General features: G+C 39.7%; 1 protein-coding gene across 1 annotated transcript; it reads right to left on the bottom strand.

Annotated features, from left to right (window-relative positions):
* Nucleotides 1-1,136: 1,136 nt before the first annotated feature.
* LOC143133523 (uncharacterized) lies at nucleotides 1,137-19,299 on the bottom strand. The gene is made up of 11 exons (XM_076293286.1): nucleotides 19,191-19,299; nucleotides 18,363-18,707; nucleotides 17,863-18,213; nucleotides 17,543-17,665; nucleotides 17,394-17,449; nucleotides 16,967-17,020; nucleotides 10,216-10,378; nucleotides 4,289-4,627; nucleotides 3,803-4,153; nucleotides 3,434-3,556; nucleotides 1,137-1,297 (listed from the first exon to the last, which is right to left on the bottom strand). Exons 1-11 carry the CDS (start codon nucleotides 19,231-19,233, stop codon nucleotides 1,176-1,178), a joined length of 2,070 nt encoding a protein of 689 aa, XP_076149401.1. The 5' UTR covers nucleotides 19,234-19,299; the 3' UTR covers nucleotides 1,137-1,175.
* Between the last annotated feature and the right edge of the window lie 2,772 nt (nucleotides 19,300-22,071).

Raw genomic sequence — 22,071 nt, 5'->3', positions numbered from 1 at the left:
AATGATCAATAAGGTCTGCATTCAGGTATTGCCATAACATGTTGCTCTGAAAACTCAAATTAGCTTTTTTTTGCACATAAATCTTGAATTTAATCAATCAAAATGAAGAGCAAAATCACATAATGAGTCAAAATATGTATGCCAACATCAAACACCACATATGCATCAGTAATAATAAGATTTTGATTATTTTCTAGGCTCTTATGAGTGTTTGAACAAAAAAAGCCAATAGGCGGAATTTCCTTTTTTTTCAAATCAGAGGTCAACTTTGAAGGCCTGTACAGCCACAAAGCTACAAGATCCAACTTGCTATCATACCATTTTATACTCCAGAGATATGTAGCTTTCAGAAAAATATAGTGAGAATTTGCCCCCCCAAGTGGTAGTGACGACCCCCTGTGGCTCATGGACTAATGGTGATATACAGTAGCGACACTAAAACAGATCCACTTTCGTGTCACAGCATAGCCTGGCTTTGAGCGCAACATACCTCGCTAACCCACTAATCGAGATTCGTAGTATACCCCAGTAGGCTAGGCTTTACTTCTGGCTGCCTTCCTCCTGTAAGCCTAGTCATGAAGATAATAAACACTAACGCAGTTCTGAACTCCCGGTCGGCTGAATGGGCATTATACTTTAAAAAAAATTTTAAATCCCTGTCGGCTCAGTCGACATGGAATTAAAATATCATTGACACACCTCAAGTTTAAACTATAATCTACGACATGGGTCGGCAACAGGCGGCCAAAGCTGCCGCCACTGATATTGTTTGGCCCAGTCAAATTATTCTGGCAGTCCTATTTTTTAAAATATTTTATTTTGCGATATCGATTTACAAATAGCATATTCACCAATCAGACTGTGAGTTGGTGCTTAAACAAATATGAGAAAGAACACAGAAACACAGAATAAATGTTTATTGATATTTCAGAGATAACAAAACACACACCAAACATGTTATTAAAATACATATAATCTCATATCACAACCCTATGTATATCACACATGTTTCAAAGGTCTGTTCTATCTTCTGGAAGACATTCTGACAAAAAAAAGAAAACAACAATAATTCAAAGTTAAACTTAACTTTGAGGAACTGAAAATGTTCACAAAATGTTCATCAGTTTCTTATGTTACTGGCAATACCATTATATAGATAAAAAAAATCACCTGGCCTATGTGCAATATGAGAAACCTAAAGAAAACACACACAATGTAAAAATCACTTGATGTAGTACCTTTGTATGATCCAAATGTTTCAAATCAACATAGTATGCCACTTCATGGAGGGTCTGATCTGTGAAGAAAAAAAATTGAGTTTGATTTGTTGGTCAAGTCAAGTTTATTTATTTAGCGCATTTCATACACAGAGGTCATTCAATGTGCTTTACATAAACAAAACCAAACAATAATAACAAATAAAAGCATAGAAGGGCAATATAGTCAAAGAATAGTTCAAAAGGTAAAGATCATACTAAAAAGAAAACATAAAACACAAGGTAAAATCATTTAAAAATAAAGAATAATTAGTAAGCAAAAACAAAGGCAAAAGTAGTAAAAAAGTAATAAAAGACAAGGTAGAATAATTATCAAGGCAGATTCAGAATTTGTAACTCAGCGCAGTTAGCAGAAAGCATCTGAGAACAGTTTGGTCTTAAGTCTAGATTTAAAACTGGCTACAGTTGGGGCCTTTTTGATGTCATCCGAAAGTTGGTTCCAGAGCTGAGCCGCATAGCAGCTAAAAGCTGCTTCACCATGTTTAGTTCTAACAGTAGGTTTTACTAACAGGTTTTTCACCTGGGACCTGAGAGGACGAGATTTAGGTCCTGCTCCATTTACTTATTTATAAACAAGCAATAGTGCTTTAAAGTCAATTCTGTGACTTACTGGAAGCCAGTGCAAGGACTTAAGAATTGGAGTAATGTGGTCAGTTCTTTTAGTTTTTGCATTTGTATTACCTGTGGTCAGTTCTTTTAGTTTTTGCTGCATTTTGTATCACCTGAAGCTGTTTAATAGTCTTTTAAGGAAGGCCTGTGAACAGTCCGTTGCAGTAATCAACCCTGCTGGAGATAAATGCATGAGTTTGGCAATATTTTTGAGGTGGTAAAAAGCTGATTTAGTTATCACTTTCATGTGGCTGTTGAAATTTAGATCACTGTCAATTAATACACCAAGATTTTTAACATTATCCTTTGCCTTCAACCCTTTTGTGTCAAGGAAAGTGGCAACCCAAAGTCTTTCTTCCTTTTTACCAAATATAATTACTTCAGTTTTTTCTTTGTTCAGCTGAAGAAAATTTTGAGACATCCAGGTGTTGATTTGTTCTATACACTGACACATACAGTGATGGCCAAAAGTATTGGCACCCATGCTAAAGTTGACTGAAAAGAGGAATATAAAATCATCTTTTGGAAATTGATCTTAATGCCTTACGTGAAAAATGAGGAAATATCTAACCTTTAAGGACACCAATTTTCTTAGTGAATGAATAATGTATCATAAATAAATAAATGTTCTTCCTTAAAATACAGGGGTCATAAGTATTCCCACCCCTATGTTAAATTCCCATAGAGACAGGCAGATTTTTATTTTTAAAGGCCAGTTATTTCATGGATCCAGAATACTGTGCATCCTGATAAAGTTACCTTGGTCTTTGGAATTAAAATAGCCCCACATCATCACATACCCTTCACCATACCTAGAGATTGGCATGGTGTTATTTCAGTTAGCCTATTAGCTGGTTTGAATCAACAGCTAATTTCAGTGACTTAGGAAAAGTGCCAGACAGCAGTGATACATTTACAATTTGAAGGACATCTGCCGCTATGAGGTGAAAAACAGTTTTGAAGAAATTGGTAGGCAGAGTGTCTAAGACACATGTGGAAGAGCTGAGATTCTGTACCGTTTTTTCAAGTGTTTCGTAGTCTATCAAGCTGAACTCTGACATCAAGTTAAGTTTCCCTCTGTTTGTTGCTGGAAGTTCAGGTTGTTGAATTAGTAATTAAGCAGATATGTTGAGTCTGATTTTGCCAACTTTACATTTAAAAAAAGATGAAAAGTCATTGCATTTATTAGTTGAAAGAAGCTCAGGCACTAATTGTGAGGGGGGATTTGTTAACTTATCAACAGTTGAAAATAGAATACGAGTGTTATTTGATAATATTGATAATGTTAGAAAAGAAAGACTGTCTTGCTTTGCATATTTCAGAGTTATATGTGCGGAGCATCTCTTTATGGATTTCATAGTGGATCTGAAGTTTGTATTTACGCCATTTTCTTTCAGTCTTCCTACACTCTCTTTTTAGAAGTTTAACTGCTGGATTTTGCCTCCATGGTGCTTTCTGTTTGTCCTTAACTTTCACTTACATATGTGAATAGTCATTCTCTCCACAAAATCAATATCGATGTTTAAAGAAGAAGCAGTCATGCCCACCTGCACACCTTCTATTACTATCTTCTTTTTTCTTCTTCAAATACATTGCTACGGCCACAATTACAATTGTAACAAAAAGGCTGAATGGCACAAAAAGATACCACAGTTTGCGGATTGAAGGATCTGAAAGACAAAAATATACTATCATGAGTTCTCTTCAATATAATACAGACTCCTGTGTTCAATTACATTAAAATTAACTGTAACTGCCCACTTCAAGTCTATTTACCTTCATAAATTATCTGAAAAAATTGCCATTTTACCTTTTCAGTTTAGCAGTACATACTGTAGTACATGTTACACAGAAAAAATAGCTATTTTACTTTTACATTATATATTCAGACAATTCATCAGACACTGTTGACAAACCTTTTTGATTCTTATAAGAACACACTGCAGGGATGCTGAGGTGAGTGGTGTAATTGCTGGCAGGATTAGCAGACACACATCTGTAAGTGATTGTGTCCTCCTGGTCATCTATATCCAGAGGGAGGGATAGGGTGATGTTGGCTTCAGAACTGCTCGTTTGGTTGAGAATCTCATCCCCTCTGAACCAGGACAGGGACACCTCTCTGTCATTTTTCACAGAACACAGCACCTGACAGCTGGAGCTGGACTGGGACTCCGGCCTTGACAGAGAACGGCCCACAGGGCCAGTGGTGGCCCTTGTGTTGGGGTGAGAATTTCCTCTGCTGGTGATGTTAGGTGCTGAGACAGGAGCTTGTCAGGTAAATACACAAACACAATTATTCATGAAAATACAAACACTACTATTTCAGCTAGCAATACAACTGGTTTCTTATAATGTTATGTATTGCACATCTCTAACTGTGATGATTAATAAAAGTCACTCACCATAGACGGAACAGTTAAAATACCAATCTGAGACACTTTCATCACCCATTATTTGAAGGTGGTATAGTCCAGACTGGCTGGTGGTGATGTTTCTGATGGTGAGAGATCCAGTGTTTCTGTCCAGCAGCAGGCTGTCTTTGAATCTCCCTTTATATTTTGTATGAACTTCATCTTTCAACGCCAGAACGATAATTGACTTTACAGATCTGCTATTTGAATGAAACCTCCACAGAAACTGATCATTAGTCTTCAGATCTGGGATTTCAGGCTGAAGGACAACAGTCTGTCCAACTTGTGCTGTTAATCTCCTTTTTTCACTCTCTAAGGACGCTATTGGACCTGTGGATATATAATGCAAGAACTTTTAGGTGCAGTGCATGCTGGAACATGCTGAAAATTCAAACAGTGGTCAATTCCGTTCAAGACAGTTTGCATAATCTTGTTTGTGGCTGGATCAATTGGCTTCAATATCCTAGATGCCAATGTTTGCCTATGTTATGAAACTAGACTCCAAATTTGTGACCATATTACTAATGTTTGGTTGTACTTTTGCGTATCCTCTGCTCATTAGAAAGTTTCAACGAGACCCTACTAAGTATTTACTCAGCTACTTGGTAGGCTACACACAGTTTATAAAGGTTATCATGATAGTGCATGCTTTGGGATGCTTCATGATAGGCTACCTTAAAGTAGGCTAAACATTGTCTTGTCCCTAAAATCTGCTTTTAATTTGTCAGTAAAATTAAGATTCCATTTCAGTTATACAGAAAAACATAAACTATGCATAAAATAAGATTCTATATATTATAACATTGCTTACCATAATAAATGAAAAGAATGAACAGTCTCATGATGTGCATTATCACAAAATCTGCATTGTCTGTAACAGCTGACAATCTTAACTCGATCATAGTCCTTTAAGCCAAGCCATCCGCTTTTTCTCGTCACCTCTGTCTTCTCTTTTCACCGGCTATGAGTTCCACCCCTTTTTGGTTTACAAAAATTACACAGTGCAGTAGCAACCCAGAAGAGGGCACCAGAGATAACGACCATGTAGCTCGCCTACAACAGAGTAGGGTTTTATAGGTTTCAGGTTTCTATCTTTTTATTGCCAGAGTACTAAGCAGTGCCAGCCCCTGCTATAACCTCTCTTTGGATGTTGGCATTGCCATATTGGTGTTTGCTCATGATGAGTCAACTGAATAGGGACATGAATGCCATCGGCTGTTTCCAGCTGGTGTGTTTGTGCATGTAAGAACATGTGGCATATCAAGTTCCTTAAACCAACTAAAATGGTGTTTAAAGGACCAGTATGTAGGAAATACATGGAAAATAAATTGTAACCATTCCAAAAATTATCAACATACAGTATGTCGTCAGAGTAAGGAAACACAATGAATTGAAGTAATGGCTTATTTGACAACATTACTATAACCCGTAGAAACCCGTAAAAAAAATATGAGTTACAGGGCGGAATTTTAGTTTATGTTTTGAACAATTTAATTCTAGAATAGCGTATTAATAATGGGCCGGCACATTCTCTTATTTGGGTTGCCAGATTAACAAAGGCCAACTCATGAACGAGTAGCCTACGAGAGGCAGTCAGAGGAGATGATATTATCGCCACCAAAATCTCCAAAATATTGTTTGATAAAACAAGAAACCAATTAAGTGGACATCGGAGGAGCCTTCCTGAAATGGCGACGTCTTCGTCAAATGAAGAATATCAAGTCTGACGCAGAGCTGGCAATACAGGGCTCTCAAGTGTCACGCATTGAGCGTGACAGTCACTCATTTCAGTCTTTTGTCACGCTCTCCCGCCACACATTTTATTTCTCACGCAGAAAAACTATTTATATATTTAATATGCTGCCGCAGCGCCCAAAATGTCTGGCCGCGCCACTCTAACTATTATGGAACCGGCAGGAATCAAGAGTCTCCCCTGGAGTTAAGCCTGCCACTTAATCAGCCAATCAAAAATAACGAGAGGGGCTACACAATAGCCAATCAGAAAATCGCTCTATTGTATCTGGGTAGGATTTAACGCTAGCCTAGAAATCTAGACGCACCCTAGCGGCGGCAAATTAATTTGCTCAGCCTGTACGTCTAGTATCGAACCATAGGAATTTCTATTGGCTTAACACCGTGGATGTTCTCCAATCACAGCGCTCTATTTCGTTAGAGAGTCTTAAGGCGGGCTTAACAGGATAACGACAGTCCTGTGACGGTGAACAACAAGGAAGGTGGCTATGGCGAACGAACAGCGGTTGTTTGAATCGGCGTTGGCGTCAACTTTGGAGGAGTTGGACTTGTGCTTTTCTTTGAAAGTTGAGCAACACAATGCACTTAAGTCATTCCTTTCTAAGAAGGATGTGTTTGCCGTTTTGCCTACCGGATATGGATATGGTCGTAGCGCTGGCCTATTGCATGCCTAGGCAGTTTGAAAGACAATTCTCTGCCCGCCCCTTGGATTAAGCGAGGTGAATGATTCGATGCCAGACTATACATCTCAATGATATAGGATGGCCCCGCCAGGCTAATTTAACGCAACAACCAATGAAAAACGCGTATCCTGGAATTGTTGAACGTGAATTATTGAACGTGAACCTGTTAGCTACTTCCAAGTTTCGTTCACCTTGGAGCTTCGAGCATCAGTTCATGGTTTCAGCACAGAGTAAGTCATCTTTTAATGTTACAACAAATCCACAACTTGTTTGACACATACAATGACAACGTGACTGCTGCTATAGAGAATGTTTCCCAGATAATTAGCATCAGTTGTTCATGACTGTCTGTAACTTAGCCAACAGTTTCACAGCCTGTTCATTGACAACACTTGCTCAGAACAAGTAGCCTATGCCTAGTCATACTTTCGTTCACACGACGACTGACATATTGTCACATTGTAAACATCTCTCTCTCCAAATAGGCTTAATCATTGTATTAGCACTAAACAAATTAAAGTGTGTTGCATAGCCTGTTGTTATAGGTCACTTTTAAAATCATGTCATATTATATAATTATATCCTGGCCATGGATGCATTAATCATTGGATCTGTATTAAAAAATGCTGGGTAAAAAGCAATTAAAGGACAGGTTCGGTATTTTACACTTAAAGCCCTGTTTTCAGATAGTTTATGATTAAATAGAATGTTTAAGATTGAAATTTGGACACATGCTGCTGTCCTGAGAATTTTCGGTTTCTGTGGTAGCGCCCCCCCCTCCTCCAGAACGATGCATAGGTGCACTGGAACAATCCTTCCTAAAACGCATTAAACCTTCGTTTACAAAAACGTGAAACTCACCGAGTGGTAAGGGGTGTTCACTGATATGCTCACACAAAAATCGCTGCAAAAGATTCTTTCCAACAGGTTTTATCGTAGTTTTTGTCCAACTCCATTGACTTGTATTGGATGTGCTGTGAGGTACGGTATTACTCCGCTGCCGGAAACGGATATGGGGTTGTTTGTTTTCTTTCTGTAGTCTTATGCAGTCGCGGTATCGTAGGCTACTACGCTATCCAAATTATTGTCACGTCCAACCATGGCTAATGCTAAAATGTCTTGGAACTTGCACAATGTGAATGATAGCCTACGTGAATCATTACGTTTTCATCATGAAAGTTCCACAGCCAAAAAAATTGTAAACGTACAAAATCATGTAGCCAAATTATTCATGTAGGCTAGGGTTAGTGTTAGGCTTATGATGTGAACATGACAGGTTATGGACATAACAAATAAGTTCTTACCCCAAGTTCTTCCAACTCTGTCGTCCCAGGAGGTAATGTGGGAACCGCTGTATTTCTCAGGCGAAATAGCTTTTTGGGCGATTTCTTTTGACCTCCAGCGACGTTCAGTAAAATGCAGACACGGTGATCAGCTTTCTGCAGATTCTCAACAGGTGTGCTCACATCCAACCCCAGAAATTCCAGCCACAACTTTAGCCTTTCTGGATCGTTGAAAGGAAGTCTGTGACAACTTTTTTTGCCACGAATTTTCCCGCAATTCGGAACTGCACAAAATCGCCTCATTTTTAGCTGTCTGTTGCAAAATACTTCAAGACAGCGATCTTCTGCTTCTTCTGTGTATTCAATGAAATGCCAGTGGTTTGCTTGTAATTGGCAAGACGGTGTATGGTGCATTATCGCCACCAACTGGGCTGGAGTGTCTATTATTCAAGCTCTCAACGGAAGAATGTACGGGTGTGAGGCGTTTGGAAAAATAGCTCCACAGTTTTACAACATGGTAATAACCGGTTGGAAAGCGTCTTTTGCAGCGATTTTTGTGTGAGCATATCAGCGAACACCCCTGACCACTCGGTGAGTTTCACGTCTTTGTAAACGAAAGTTTAATGCGTTTTAGGAAGGATTGTTCCAGTGCACCTATGCATCGTTCTGGAGGAGGGGGGGCGCTACCACAGAAACCGAAAATTCTCAGGACAGCAGCATGTGTCCAAATTTCAATCTTAAACGTTCTATTTAATCATAAACTATCTGAAAACAGGGCTTTAAGTGTAAAATACCGAACCTGTCCTTTAAGCATCCTCTCATTCACCCTGGGAGGAAAGCCCCCTAAAAGGTCCAGGTTAGTGGATGCTCAGAGGTGGTGAAAAGGCCCATTATAAAATTGTCAGTGCCATGTAGGGGTGTGACGGTTCATGTATTCGTATTGAACCGAAACGGTACGGGCGTCACGGTTCGGTGCATGAATTTACACGGAGAATACACGGTATAAAAATACATAAAACTCGTGTGCGGATTAATTAATGTCATGTGCAATTACTGTTAAGTAGCGAGAGTTACGGGAGTTCTTTAGCGACACCTAACGCTAATCTGTAGCCTCGCCTTAGCTCTGAAGCTCTGATTGGCGCCTATGTTTTTTTTGTCAGGTCGTCGGTCGAGTCCATCAGTCATTAGCAGCACTAAGGTTAGACCCACAAGAGTTAGAGGATCCGCTAGTCTCTTTAAGATCGCAAGTTTGAGAACTTCAGTTACAGTAACGTTAGTACAGGCGAAAGAGTGGTGGATAAGATGAAACTGTGTGTCGGCGTTGTTCAGCAGTTGTTGGGTATGAGAGTGGAAAAAATGCTACACATATTCGAAGCCATCACCCAGATGGTGTAGTGGGCTACCAATCACTGAAACGAGGGGAAAAAACTTACCCTGCGCTTCAGCAGCCTTTTGATACAAATAGGGCCAAAACCTATGGCTTAAATTAAATGATTTCGTAATGACAGAATGCTATGTAAATCGCGTGGTAATTACCTTTATGTTGGGGTAACTTGTAACTTCTCACTTGAGGAGCTGGTAGTGTTAAGTGCATAGACAGCAAAATAAAGTGACAACGCTTACCAGGCTAATAAACAAACCATGCTACGGTGAGTTAACGTCAAAGGGCAAAGTCACGTGACTTCTAGTTGTAGCCTGTTTATGAAATGAAAGGAGCAATTTCGTTTTTTAAAAAAAGGCAAAATAGTGTGATATTTTCACAGTTAGTAGGCTAGATTATTACTTTACACACAATAAAAAAAATATTGAGGCAAATTGTAGACCCTTCCATATACAACTAAACACAGATGTTGAAGGTCTTGCTTAAGTGGATTTTTAAAAATCATTTTTCTATGTAGGCCTATTTTGCACTTTCAGAAATAAGAGATGCTGTAGGCCTATTTTCAGTTATATTGAATAGTTATTAGTAGGGCTGGGACTTTAACGCGTTAATTAAGATTAATTAATTACACAAAAATGAGCGCGTTAAAAAAATTGACGCATTTTAGTCGTAGCATATTTATTTTTGCACCGTGGAACGTTTCTCACTGGATGAGTTTCACACGGACCGATTGTACTGGAGCACCAACTAACGCGCATGAGTTCGGTTCAGACAACAACAAACCACAGTGGCACAGTGAACATGAACAAAAAAACTGACCGCGTTGGTTGGCCCCGTGGATGGGAAGCGTCGATAACGGCTCCCACACACAGCTGCGTGCTTCGCGTTGCTGGAGACGCATCCCATTCACTTTACATGGGCTCACGTGATCCGTTGCCGAACTGAATTGTGGGTCCGTCGCGTCGCGTTTCTCCTGCCGCTCGCGTTGAGGAGTTCAGCTGTTGCTGCACCGACAGACTGCACCGGCCAATCAAGCGAATCTACGGACGGCACCAACCAATCACATTACGGTTTTACTTCAAGTCATTTGCATAGCTACCGTCGGCATGCGTTGACGGAACGCAGCTGTGTGTGGGAGCCGTAACGGTACCGATCCACTTGTACTTCACTTCTTTTTGTCGTGTCGCATAGATGTCGCGCTGCCTCCCCACGTTCAGTCGTGTGTGGACGTTTTGTTTAAAATGTCAGTTACCAGCTCATACTCAGTTCGTTTTAACGTATCTTAAGTGTTTTTCCACAAATGGACCACAATTTTAAGCATGTACTTAACAGTATACAACACATTAATAGCCTAAACAAACTATGCAAGCCATTTCGAAATCTTGTTTTATTTAAACTACTCAAAGCAATCTCAAATCCTCACCAGAAACACCAACAGTCAATATATTCATCCAAATCCTAGTTTCGTTTGTTTTATGGACTACTAGGTGGTCGTGGAAGAGATCGTTAAAACATTATTTGTCTTGTAAGCGGAACCAAAGTTTCACAGGCACCGTTGTGGTAGAACAAAGGACCTACAAACTCGTCCTTTCATTGGAGAGTCGCCTCGCGTTCAACGGATTCATTTGCATAAAGCTGGGCATCGGCCAGCTTTTTGACGCGCGACATTATTTCAAATGCAGCGCTGCCTTCCCGGAATGCTTTGCGGGCGCGTTAAAGTCGCTTGACGTCACCCATAGGACTAGAGTGGAATGCGACACGACAAAAAGAAGTGTCGTGCAAGTGGATCGGTACCGTAAGAGCATGGTAGTGTGCAAGCTATGCAACAAGGAATTCGCATATCACCGCAGCACATCGAGCCTTAAGTATCACCTCAGTGCAAAACATATAGCAGCTAGCGTGGACGCTAGTGTGGTAGCTAGCGTGGACGTTAGCCTGATTCCTGATGCCTAAGCAACAGAGAGATTTTATTTTTCATCAGGATATTGGAAGAATAGAAGGGATTGAGGTCAATCACTGGCACTTTTTTATTTATTTTAAATGGTACATTTTATGTTGAACTATGTTGTATTACCATGTTGTATTATGTTGTTGGTGCAACTGGCACTTTAAGTTGAACTCTTTATTGTTTTGGCCAAGGTTATTGAGAGAGTTGCACTGAAATGAATTTGAGTTTTTTAAACCAGCTGTTGGTAAATTAACAAAGTCTGTTATGGCTTGTGAAGCAACAGAGAGATGTTTTCTAATAGTCAGGGTTTCAATGTTCTGAATATACTTGAAAGTATTGTGTTTTACTTAAAAACAAACCTAAGTATTATAGTTTACGGAAGGTCTACCTATCTATAGGCTACCTGAATTTCTGAAATGTACTATATTTCTAAATATGGTATTGCTACACTTAATGGCAAAAATTGCACTGGTCTGTTGGACTTGAACAAAAATAAACAATGTTGCTTAAGCTTATGTATTCAGTCATTATTCAATGGTATACTAAAAATCCATGTGAAAAAAAATACTTCTCACTGTTCTCAGGTCAAATATTTATATGCCATTAAAATGCGATTAATTTCGATTAATTAATTACAAAGCCTCTAATTAATTAGATTAATTTTTTTAATCGAGTCCCAGCCCTAGTTATTAGTTATAGCTGATTGTCTTATTTTGTTTACAAGTTACAGATGGAGTCTGGGTACTTATTGTACTGTTTAGCCTACATCTTACACACTTCAGGCTGTTGCAGATAGCTCAGGGAAGAGACTGTATGACACTAGGTGGTACAGCCTGAGACATGTACAAAAAAAAAATGCTTTCTGCATTTTTGTTTTGCTTTTCCCTCCATTGTACCGAACTCGTACCGAACCGTGATGTCCGAACCGAGGTATGAACCGAACCGTGACTTCTGTGTACCGTTACACCCCTAGTGCCATGTGTCAAATCTTTTCTTTTGCAAATCTGAGCAATTATAAATTATACTTTTGCCCCATTTTTACTTAGGAGGGCATTGCTCCTACATACTTTAGCCAATAATCAAATGCCTGCTCTCTTTTGGAAAGCTGAGACACTGTTGGAAAACAATTAGAATAACTGTGTGATGTACTGACACAAAGTTACAAAGGCTAGATTATTCTTTTCTTTTTCTACCGGATAACAAGCATCTTTGAACTGACCACATTTCAGCCCTCTAGGTCTTGACTTGATATGACTTGAGTCATTAGATCTTGAGTCCTAGCATTAGATCTTGTCATGCTGTGTGCAAAAGTAGATATATAGAATGGCAACATGAGTACTTTAGACCATTATTTGCCAAGGTATGCTCATGCATTTTGTAAAATGCCCTATGAAAACTTCCCATAGGACTTTGGGATATCCAAAATGCATACAGTAGGCTACTGGCAATCAAATGCTTACTGCATATGAACCCCTTATAAGCATAATCTTGGCCTCAAATACTCTGGTATCTGAAAGGTAATACTCTGAAGTTTCATGCTTGCATTTGGATATGACTACACTAAATATGGAATAATTACAAAAAATACAAATCTTTACAATTTCTATTTCAATTCAATTGGTGTGTATAAGATGGGCTATATTTCTGCACAACTAATATTGGATCAACTGGTAACCGACTTGGGGCTGGTGTATGCTAGCTGGTGATGCTAGTTGCGCGTGTACTGTAAATCCTCACACCCCTAACCTTAAGAACGGCTTTAACCGCTGAGTTGGAAGCCTGGGTTTTTAGCTCAGTGGTGAGCGTTCGACTCCCATGCCGATGTGTGTTGAGGTGGCGGGTTCGAGGGCCGTGAGCGGCGGACAAAACGACCTCTGTTACACTGGAACATCTGAAGGCATATTAATAACAGCAACAAAAAGTTGTAGTTATTAATGAAACACCCCCATTCTCGCAACCCGTCTGACCAGCCACCCCTTTAACCCTCTGTCGGGGGGGAGGGGGGGGGGTGATTGTCGATGGGGAATGTCACTCTTGCCTGTCCTCAAAACTTGAGAGCCCTGCAATATTTCTCCTTGACAGGTAGGCCCAAGGCTAAACTTCATCTGCATCGCTAACTTCAGCTGAATATGTTACGTTGGTTAGAGAGGTATTTTTTTTGTTTTCACTGTTTCCGTAATGTGTAGTTAGGTCATGGTTGGAGAACTAACGTTAGCTAAGTCTTCATTACATCTGGCAACCCAGAAGAGCATTGTGTCCAGTCTTAAGAACATTCACCAGTGTTTTGATTTTGGCCTACAGAACATTTGGTAACAATCCTACAAACCGCTCCTTTAAGCAACAATGGAGGGGTACATCTGCAGTAACATATTCTATAAAGCTTTGCCAGGTGTGAGAGAATCTTAATGTGGAGGCAAGGTACAGTATTGGTTTTTTTATGTTGTTGTTTTTAAGGGGGAGGGGAAGGGGACGTTCTTACATCAAAAGGTTTAACTTTGTAGAGCTGTGGCACTGTCAAGTTCAACCACAGGGACTGATACATGACATCACCAGGTGGTGACCCCAGTTTGAAAGGTGTAACAGTGTATGCTGAATAAAGATGCGGAGTGTAAACCCTCTGCAAGTTGTTATTAAGTTTACAGACACTTTACTTTAGCTGTGAAAATGTATTGATGAAATACAGTGGACGACACAGCGTTCGGTTCACAGAAAGAAAATGCACGTTCGAGGTGGTAAAATGGCCCAGTGTACAGTAAACAGGCAGAGTTAACAAGAAGTCTCAGTCTCAAAATAGCAAGCTAAACACCAGCTGGTGGGCCCCACATTTAAATAATGGGCAAAGTCTAACTAAATTTAATTTAATAATCTAGGCTATTTTAACACCAAGGTAGATCCTGGGCACAAGCATCAGTGGATCAGCTTAAAGCTCTCACGTCACATGATGGCTGTAGTTCACGCACGATACACTTTGCTCATTGACTCCCCAAGCCAATGGACATGGAGCCCCCCCCCCCCCCCCCCCCCCGCCGCACGCAAAGCCTACAGGAACCACCGCATAGCCATAGCTTTATATCTGCAAACCCACAGTTTATATCCGCAAACCCACAGTTTATATAAATACAACATTTTGACAGTGCAAATACTGAAGTTGCATATATACTGTGCATTAGTTTTGAACATTTGAACATTTGCAAAAACACCACTGTACCATAAAATCCAATATAAATGTAAAAAAGTGCACAATAATTAAATCCAACATAGTTAAACACACACACACACACACTCACATTAACATTTTTCAGTTCTCACAAAGTGAGAAAATAAAACACTGCCATCTTATGCAGAAAAAGGATGCATTGTTCAAACTATAAAGAGTGCAGGTTGTATAGCAATTTAAAAATCCAACATAAATACAAGTACACACACAGTCACACACACACACACACACACACATAAGATTAACCTTTCAGGCCATCTTCATCAGTGGAGGTATCCTTAGGAAGAGCCTGAGGGCTGAGAAATTTAAGCAAAGCATCTTGAGGGAGAAAGAAAAGATATGTTAGCATTTCCATATTTTGATATTTAGAAGGGATGCAGCTGCTTTCACAACTACCAATGCTTACTGTAAAAACATCCCAAGCTAATGTTATACATTGACCTAGGCCTACTTGTAGCTTAACATAGCATTTAAGCATTCTGCTGTTTGAGAATTAGACAGACACACCTGGTGCTTTAAAGACAGTAAACAGCTGGCGTGCATGAATACTACTAGACATGAAAGTTCCAGTCTGCTTTGATGCACGGAATTTATCGTGTGGTTTTCCTAACCCCCATTATGCCACTTTCATCAAAACCTATACAAAGCTATAGCAATGTTATGTCATTAAATATGATAAACAGTGATTCTGGAACAGATCTGCGTCTTCCTTATCCCGTTAATAAACATATTACAGTATGTAACCATATTCCGTCCGTTCGGAAAAAAAAAGTTGCTATAACTGTTCTAGTTTGTTACAAGTAGCATGGGCCGTCAGGCAGGTAGTTAACATAAACATTTTTTGCTAGGCTAGCCTTCCTGCTGCGACATTACACCATTTGTACAAGACAAGTAGAGCTATTTTATCCAGTGTAATTTATCACTTACCACTATCTTGTTTTTTCTTGTCATCCTCTTCCTTTCTCTTCTGGCTTCCGGACGCATAACTCCGCTTCATTATGACTGCCGAGGTTTTATATTTTCACGGCAGCAGCAGAGACCACAAACCTGGCTGCATGGGCGGATTAGGAACTTTCGGGCCCCTGGGCCCAGATGTATTAAGGGGCCCCCACTAATTGTCGTATATGTGTGGAGGGGGGGTTTGGGGGCCCTCCCCCAGAACATTTTTAATTTGTTTGATGTGATTTCCTGTATTCTGGTGCATTTTGGGGATGGCCAATACTAAATTTAATCAGATTCATAGCCTACATCCTGATTTGTTGATACTGAGGCAATGATTCCATGCAAAGGCTTGGGCTTCAGGGCCCCCTGACCCCTTGGGCCCGTGCAGTAATCCATCCCTGCCTGGCTGGCTGGCTGCTGTCAGCGACTACTGAGAGGGGCCCCCTTGAGGGGGATCCCGGTATTGCCGGTAACAGTGTCGTTGCACTTTACTGCATTGACTATCAAAGGGGCGCTCACAGTTTGTCGTTGCATTTTATTCTTAACCAGTCGTTGTCTTGGGGCCCCTGGCCAGCTCGGGGCCCCAAGCAATTGCTTGGTTTGCTTGCCTTCTAGCCTGAATCTCCAACTTGAAGGGGTAACGTAATATGTGGACTAGGTGGTGATGAGAGTTGGTCTGCGCCAGAGTCTGTATTTGCATCACAGTGTCATCACAGATCCGCCCGTTTTATTGTGGTCATTTCAAAGTCTGAGATTTGCATATGGAGGAGACAACCGTGTTTCTGGTTCTTGGTAGCTTGTTGCCATACACCGAATTCTCCTTCTTCAACCATGCCAAGGTAATAACAGTTTTCCATTTTATGTCATCTTTAAATGAGGGCCCCATGTGTTCATCTGTCCTTGCCTACACCATCAAAATTGATTTGATGACGATACAAAAAAATAGTCACCTTCAGATACATACCACAAAAGTGGTTGAAACCTGTTGCAGCAAGACTTTCCACAACACAAGCTACTAGGACAAGCTGGATCATGTCGGGTAAATGGTATGTTGAGAGGAAGTAGAACAATCATAAAACTATCTATGAAGTACCTTCAACAAAAGTAACACTACATCAGTGGGCACAGTGAAAAAAAGCTAAACAAAAAAAAACATGTCATAAAGCTTATTATATGGAGACAGTGAAGGGAAGTACAAAAATGACGTGTCTCTTCACAGGGCTCAGTTTTGGCACCAAAACGATTAAGAGCCTCAAATGCCACATAATGAATGACCACACCACTGACTTGCCACATCGGTGATTTCAATCAGTCTGAAACCAAACTTTTAAACACCAAAAAAACTGACTGACGCTTACAAATATGAGATGATTATGTTCAAAACAACACGGAAAATGAATAATTTATTGATATTTCAGAGATAACAAAACACATGGACTATACATTACGTAATCTCATGTCACAACACCTGCATATATCGTTTCACAAGTCAGGTCTGTCTCCTGTACACTGACATCCTATAACAGAAAAGGAAAACAATAATGTTTCTTAATTAAACTTAGAACCTTTGTGGGATTGAAAATGTTAAATCACAACTAAATTCTGACATTACTGCCATAATGTAATATGTCAAGCAATGCAGAGATAGAAAGATAAATTAAAAAATAATTATGTACGTTATGCAATAAACAAAACACACCCCAATGTAATGTTTCATAATTAAACTTAGAACCTTTGTGGGATTAAAAATGTTAAATCACAACTAGATTCTGACATTACTGCCATAATGTAATATGTCAAGCAATACAGAGATACAAAGAGAAATAAAAAAAATGTACTTTATGCAATAAACAAAACACACCCCAATGTAAAAGTAACTTGATTTTGTACCTGTATATGTGCACGGTGTTTCAAATCAGCATAGTGTGGCTCTTCAACCATCTGATCTGAAAAACATTTCAGTTTGATTTGTTGGTGAATAGTCATTCTCTCCACAAAATCGATGTATAAAGAATAAGCAATCATGCCTCCATGCCCACCTTCACACCTTGTATTACTATCTTCTTTTCTCCTCTTCAAATACATTGCTACGGCCAAAGTTACAATTGTAACACAAAGGCTGAATGGTACTAAAAGATACCACATTCTGCGGATTGAAGGATCTGAAAGACAAAAATACAAACATAATTTCAATATAATGCATGAACTGTAACTACCCACTTCCAGTCTATTGTTCTTCATAAAGTATCTGAACTTTTCAGTTTAGCAGTACATACTGTAGTACATGTTACACAGAAAAAATAGCTATTTTACTTTTACATTATATATTCAGACAATTTATCAGACACTGTTGACAAACCTTTTTGATTCTTATAAGAACACACTGCAGGGATGCTGAGGTGAGTGGTGTAATTGCTGGCAGGATTAGCAGACACACATCTGTAAGTGATTGTGTCCTCCTGGTCATCTATATCCAGAGGGAGGGATAGGGTGATGTTGGCTTCAGAACTGCTCGTTTGGTTGAGAATCGCATCCCCTCTGAACCAGGACAGGGACACCTCTCTGTCATTCTTCACAGAACACAGCACCTGACAGCTGGAGCTGGACTGGGACTCCGGCCTTGACAGAGAACGGCCCACAGGGCCAGTGGTGGCCCTTGTGTTGGGGTGAGAATTTCCTCTGCTGGTGATGTTAGGTGCTGAGACAGGAGCTTGTCAGGTAAATACACAAACACAATTATTCATGAAAATACAAACACTACTATTTCAGTGGAGATGAAATTAATAGCAATACAACTGGTTTCTTATAATGTTATGTATTGCACAACTCTAACTGTGATGATTAATAAAAGTCACTCACCATAGACGGAACAGTTAAAATACCAATCTGAGACACTTTCATCACCAATTATTTGAAGGTGGTATAGTCCAGACTGGCTGGTGGTGATGTTTCTGATGGTGAGAGATCCAGTGTTTCTGTCCAGCAGCAGGCTGTCTTTGAATCCCCCTTTATATCCTGTATGAACTTCATCTTTCAACACCTGGCTCTGAACGATAATTGACTTTACAGATCCACTATTTGAATGAAACCTCCACAGAAACTGATCATTAGTCTTCAGATTTGGGATTTCAGGCTGAAGGACAACAGTCTGTCCAACTTGTGCTGTTAATCTCCTTTTTTCACTCTCTAAGGACACTATTGGACCTGTGGACAGAAATTGAATAATGCAAGTCACTTTTAGTGCATGCTGCAACATGCTGAACGTTAAGTCACTGCGTTTTCTGAACGTTTTCAAAACTTGTTTGTGACTGGTTCAACTTCAAGCCCTCAATGTGAGTGTTTGCATATGTTTTAACAATACACTTAACATTTGATCTCATGCTTGCTAACAGATAGCCTCTACTCGTTTGAAAGTGTCGACGACACTTTAAACTATTCATCTCGTCATTTTGTAGGCTACCTACTGTACTTCGTAGTGTCTTTTGTGACGGTGCGTGCCGTGCAGCTAGGCTACTCAAGATAGGCCACCATAAATGAAACGTTATTTAATTCAGCCGTATTAAGGCCGTCTCAGATATCTGCCTTTAATTTCCAACGTAAAGTGAACGACATGTAGGAACCATTTTAGTTACACTATACGAAAAACACAAACCCGCATGAATGAATAGAGGGTAAAGGATTGCTTACCATAATAAATTAAAAGAATGAGCAGTCTTACTGTGCACATCATTGCGAAATCATTGTCTATAACCGTTGACGTTCATCAGTACTTCGAACAGGCTAAAAGCCAAAGTGATTTTGTTCCTCCTCTATCTATCTTTCTCCGCCTCCGAATTTGGAAGAAGCTAGTTGTTTTCGATAGAAAGCGGTAATTTGCAGCCCTAGCAGTCTTGTAGGCTACACTGAAATTAAATGAAATTGTCTTATAGTGTAAATGAAGAATGCAATGGATTTAAAATAAAAAAGAGATTTTGCAGGAGTAAGATTGTGGTGTAGCAGTAAAATTCATGGAAATGTATTAAGGCCATTTTATGCATTAAGTTTTTCAGATTTTGTTAGGATACAGAATACAACCCATACTTGCTTAATTACAATTCTTTTAATTAACACTTATTCCAATAATTAACACTTTAAAAACTTTATTAAACCAAATTATTTGTGAAACGTCTTCTTTGATAATGATATCCCTCTTTTCCTCTTTGGAGGGTTGGGAGTTTTGGTGGTTTCCAAGTTCCAACTTCTGAGTTGTGTGTTCTGAGTCATGTCTGTGTCAGCACTCTGAAGCATTCTCCAAAATATCTCATAACCACAGGCATTGGCAAGGTTCCACCAAGCTTTAGAGTATCTTTTTTTTTTTAAGTAAATACATTTGTTTAATCGTTCGAGTAGAAATATTTTGTGCCCAGTTAAGGAAAGAGGCACCAAACCACTGTAGACAGGAGGGGAATTCCCTTGGGGAGGCTGTTCAGAGAATTATACAAGATCAGCCTAGGTTACCCCTCCCCCAAACGCACATCTCCCCAAACACACTGAAAAGCCACATTCCAGACGTACAATGTATTTGCATATGCTTCAGTTGTGGGTTCTGATTTCTTATCTGTAAACAGACTTTCATAAATAACATAGTCATACCCAGACTAACTTTCCACCTCTTATGCATGCAGATTTTTGCCCTACATGTGCATAGCATCAAAGCATCCTGGCCTAGTTTAGCCAGGAACCAATAGATATCACCAAATGTTGTTGTGCTTGCTGTTTCTAGACTTCTAGGCACAAATCAGACTTCCATCAAAAGAGTGTAAATAAGATAAAATTATTTATGTTGTTACTGAACTGCAATATAGGCTACTGTTGTTTCTTCAGGAGAAAATCCTGTTTACAGAATCTCTCAGACCTCTTAGGATGTGATGTTTCCTGGTGTGTGTGTGTAATATGCTGCATGACGGAGGGAGATCAAGTCAAAGGGCAAAAAGCACCTCTGTATGTGGGTTTTGAATCACTGTGTCATTGTGACTATTCATGAGACTGAAATTTTGTTTAGTGCTGAACACACACATCCACTCACACCTACAGACACGCAAATACTGTACGTACACAGAGACACACAGCAAGAAACGGAGAGAGGGGACCTGGAGAGGTTACAGACAAACTGGAAGAATATCCTCCTTTTATAATGATCAGATGGGGGAGCAGTCAAATATTCTTTTGTAAAGTGGCCTGCATTTAATGCCTTCATCAAATTATCCACGCCTGTTTGAAGGTGTTGCAAGCTTATGGTCCACATTATCTCACTTGGAGAAAAATCTCAATAAGTTAGTATTTGAAGTACGCCTTGGTTTCAAAAGACTATACTTTTATGTTAGAGTTGGAACTAAGTCATGTGCTCCAAGTTTGCTACACTACTCTCGCATCCTCTTTGCTGGCAGTGCATGAAATGTTTCAGAAAAAGCTTGGATGACTTATTTAGCTTTACACTGACTTGAGTCTGTGATTAGTGAATACCGAGAAATGACAAACCACTTTAAAGATGGATTTAAATGTGTGTGGAGACGATTGGTTTTCACACCATTTTCTGATTTGTAACACTGTGGTCTACCAACCACTTATATTTAACTTCAGTTCTCTACAAACTCACCACATACTGTTTCCGGGGCACTGCCTGTAGCATACAGCGAGCATGCAGCAAAATGTCCACAGGAAACAGATGAATATCAGTCACTAATACCAATCTTGATTTCCAGAAAATAAAGAACACTATATAAAGACAATGAATGTCAAATACAAACTTTTCCCATGGCAAGGCCCCCCAAATATCACTGGCCAAGGCCTCCCTTTTGCAAGATGTCTTATTAAACCCATCGCACTATGGCAAATGTAAAAATAAATTAAGCTCATCCTATATCCATTTAGCCACAAGCACTTTGTGATGGATTACAGTATACAGTGTGTGAAAATTGCATTCAGGGCTTTCTGCTTGATGACAGCTGTCACTGCACTGTTATTTCCAGTCATAGCCGCGGCCCTGTCTGAACACACTCCCGCACAACAACACCAGTCAAGTCCATTTGCCTCAATGTACTCCTCCAAAACTTGAAAAATATCTCTCCCTTTGGCTAAGGTGACCAGATTTCTGAGACAAAATCTGAGGACATTTTCAGTTGAGAATCGTAAATACCTCCAAAACATATCATGTTTTTATCTTTATGAACTTAAAACGGGGACACTGTCCTGGGGGCATCAGCTAGAGCTGCACAGAGGCACAAGCCACCCAGGTTCAGGGGCATACCCCGTCTGAACACACTCCCCACACAACAACGCCAGTCAAGTCCATTTGGCTCAATGTACTCCTCCAAAACGTGAAAAATATCTCTCCCTTTGGCTCTACTTTCAAAAAGATGTCCATTTAAGCAGAGCTAGCCAGCTAGCTAAATAGCAGCATTCACGGATGTCATGGACTTTACCAGGACTACACTGACAGATTACGTGATGATGAAGGTGTTTGAAACAATCCAATCAGAAAGATTATCATGGAAAATATAATGTTCAGATATGCAACAACATTTATTTA

The sequence above is a fragment of the Alosa pseudoharengus genome, unplaced genomic scaffold (assembly GCF_046254945.1).
Source record: "Alosa pseudoharengus isolate Yale_2024_CS ecotype anadromous, Long Island Sound unplaced genomic scaffold, YU_APseudo_1.1 YU_APseudo_1.1_scf_2, whole genome shotgun sequence".
NCBI lineage: Eukaryota > Metazoa > Chordata > Actinopteri > Clupeiformes > Clupeidae > Alosa > Alosa pseudoharengus.
Note: the sequence above shows the minus strand (reverse complement) of the source record. Positions and strands in the feature narration are given on the sequence as shown.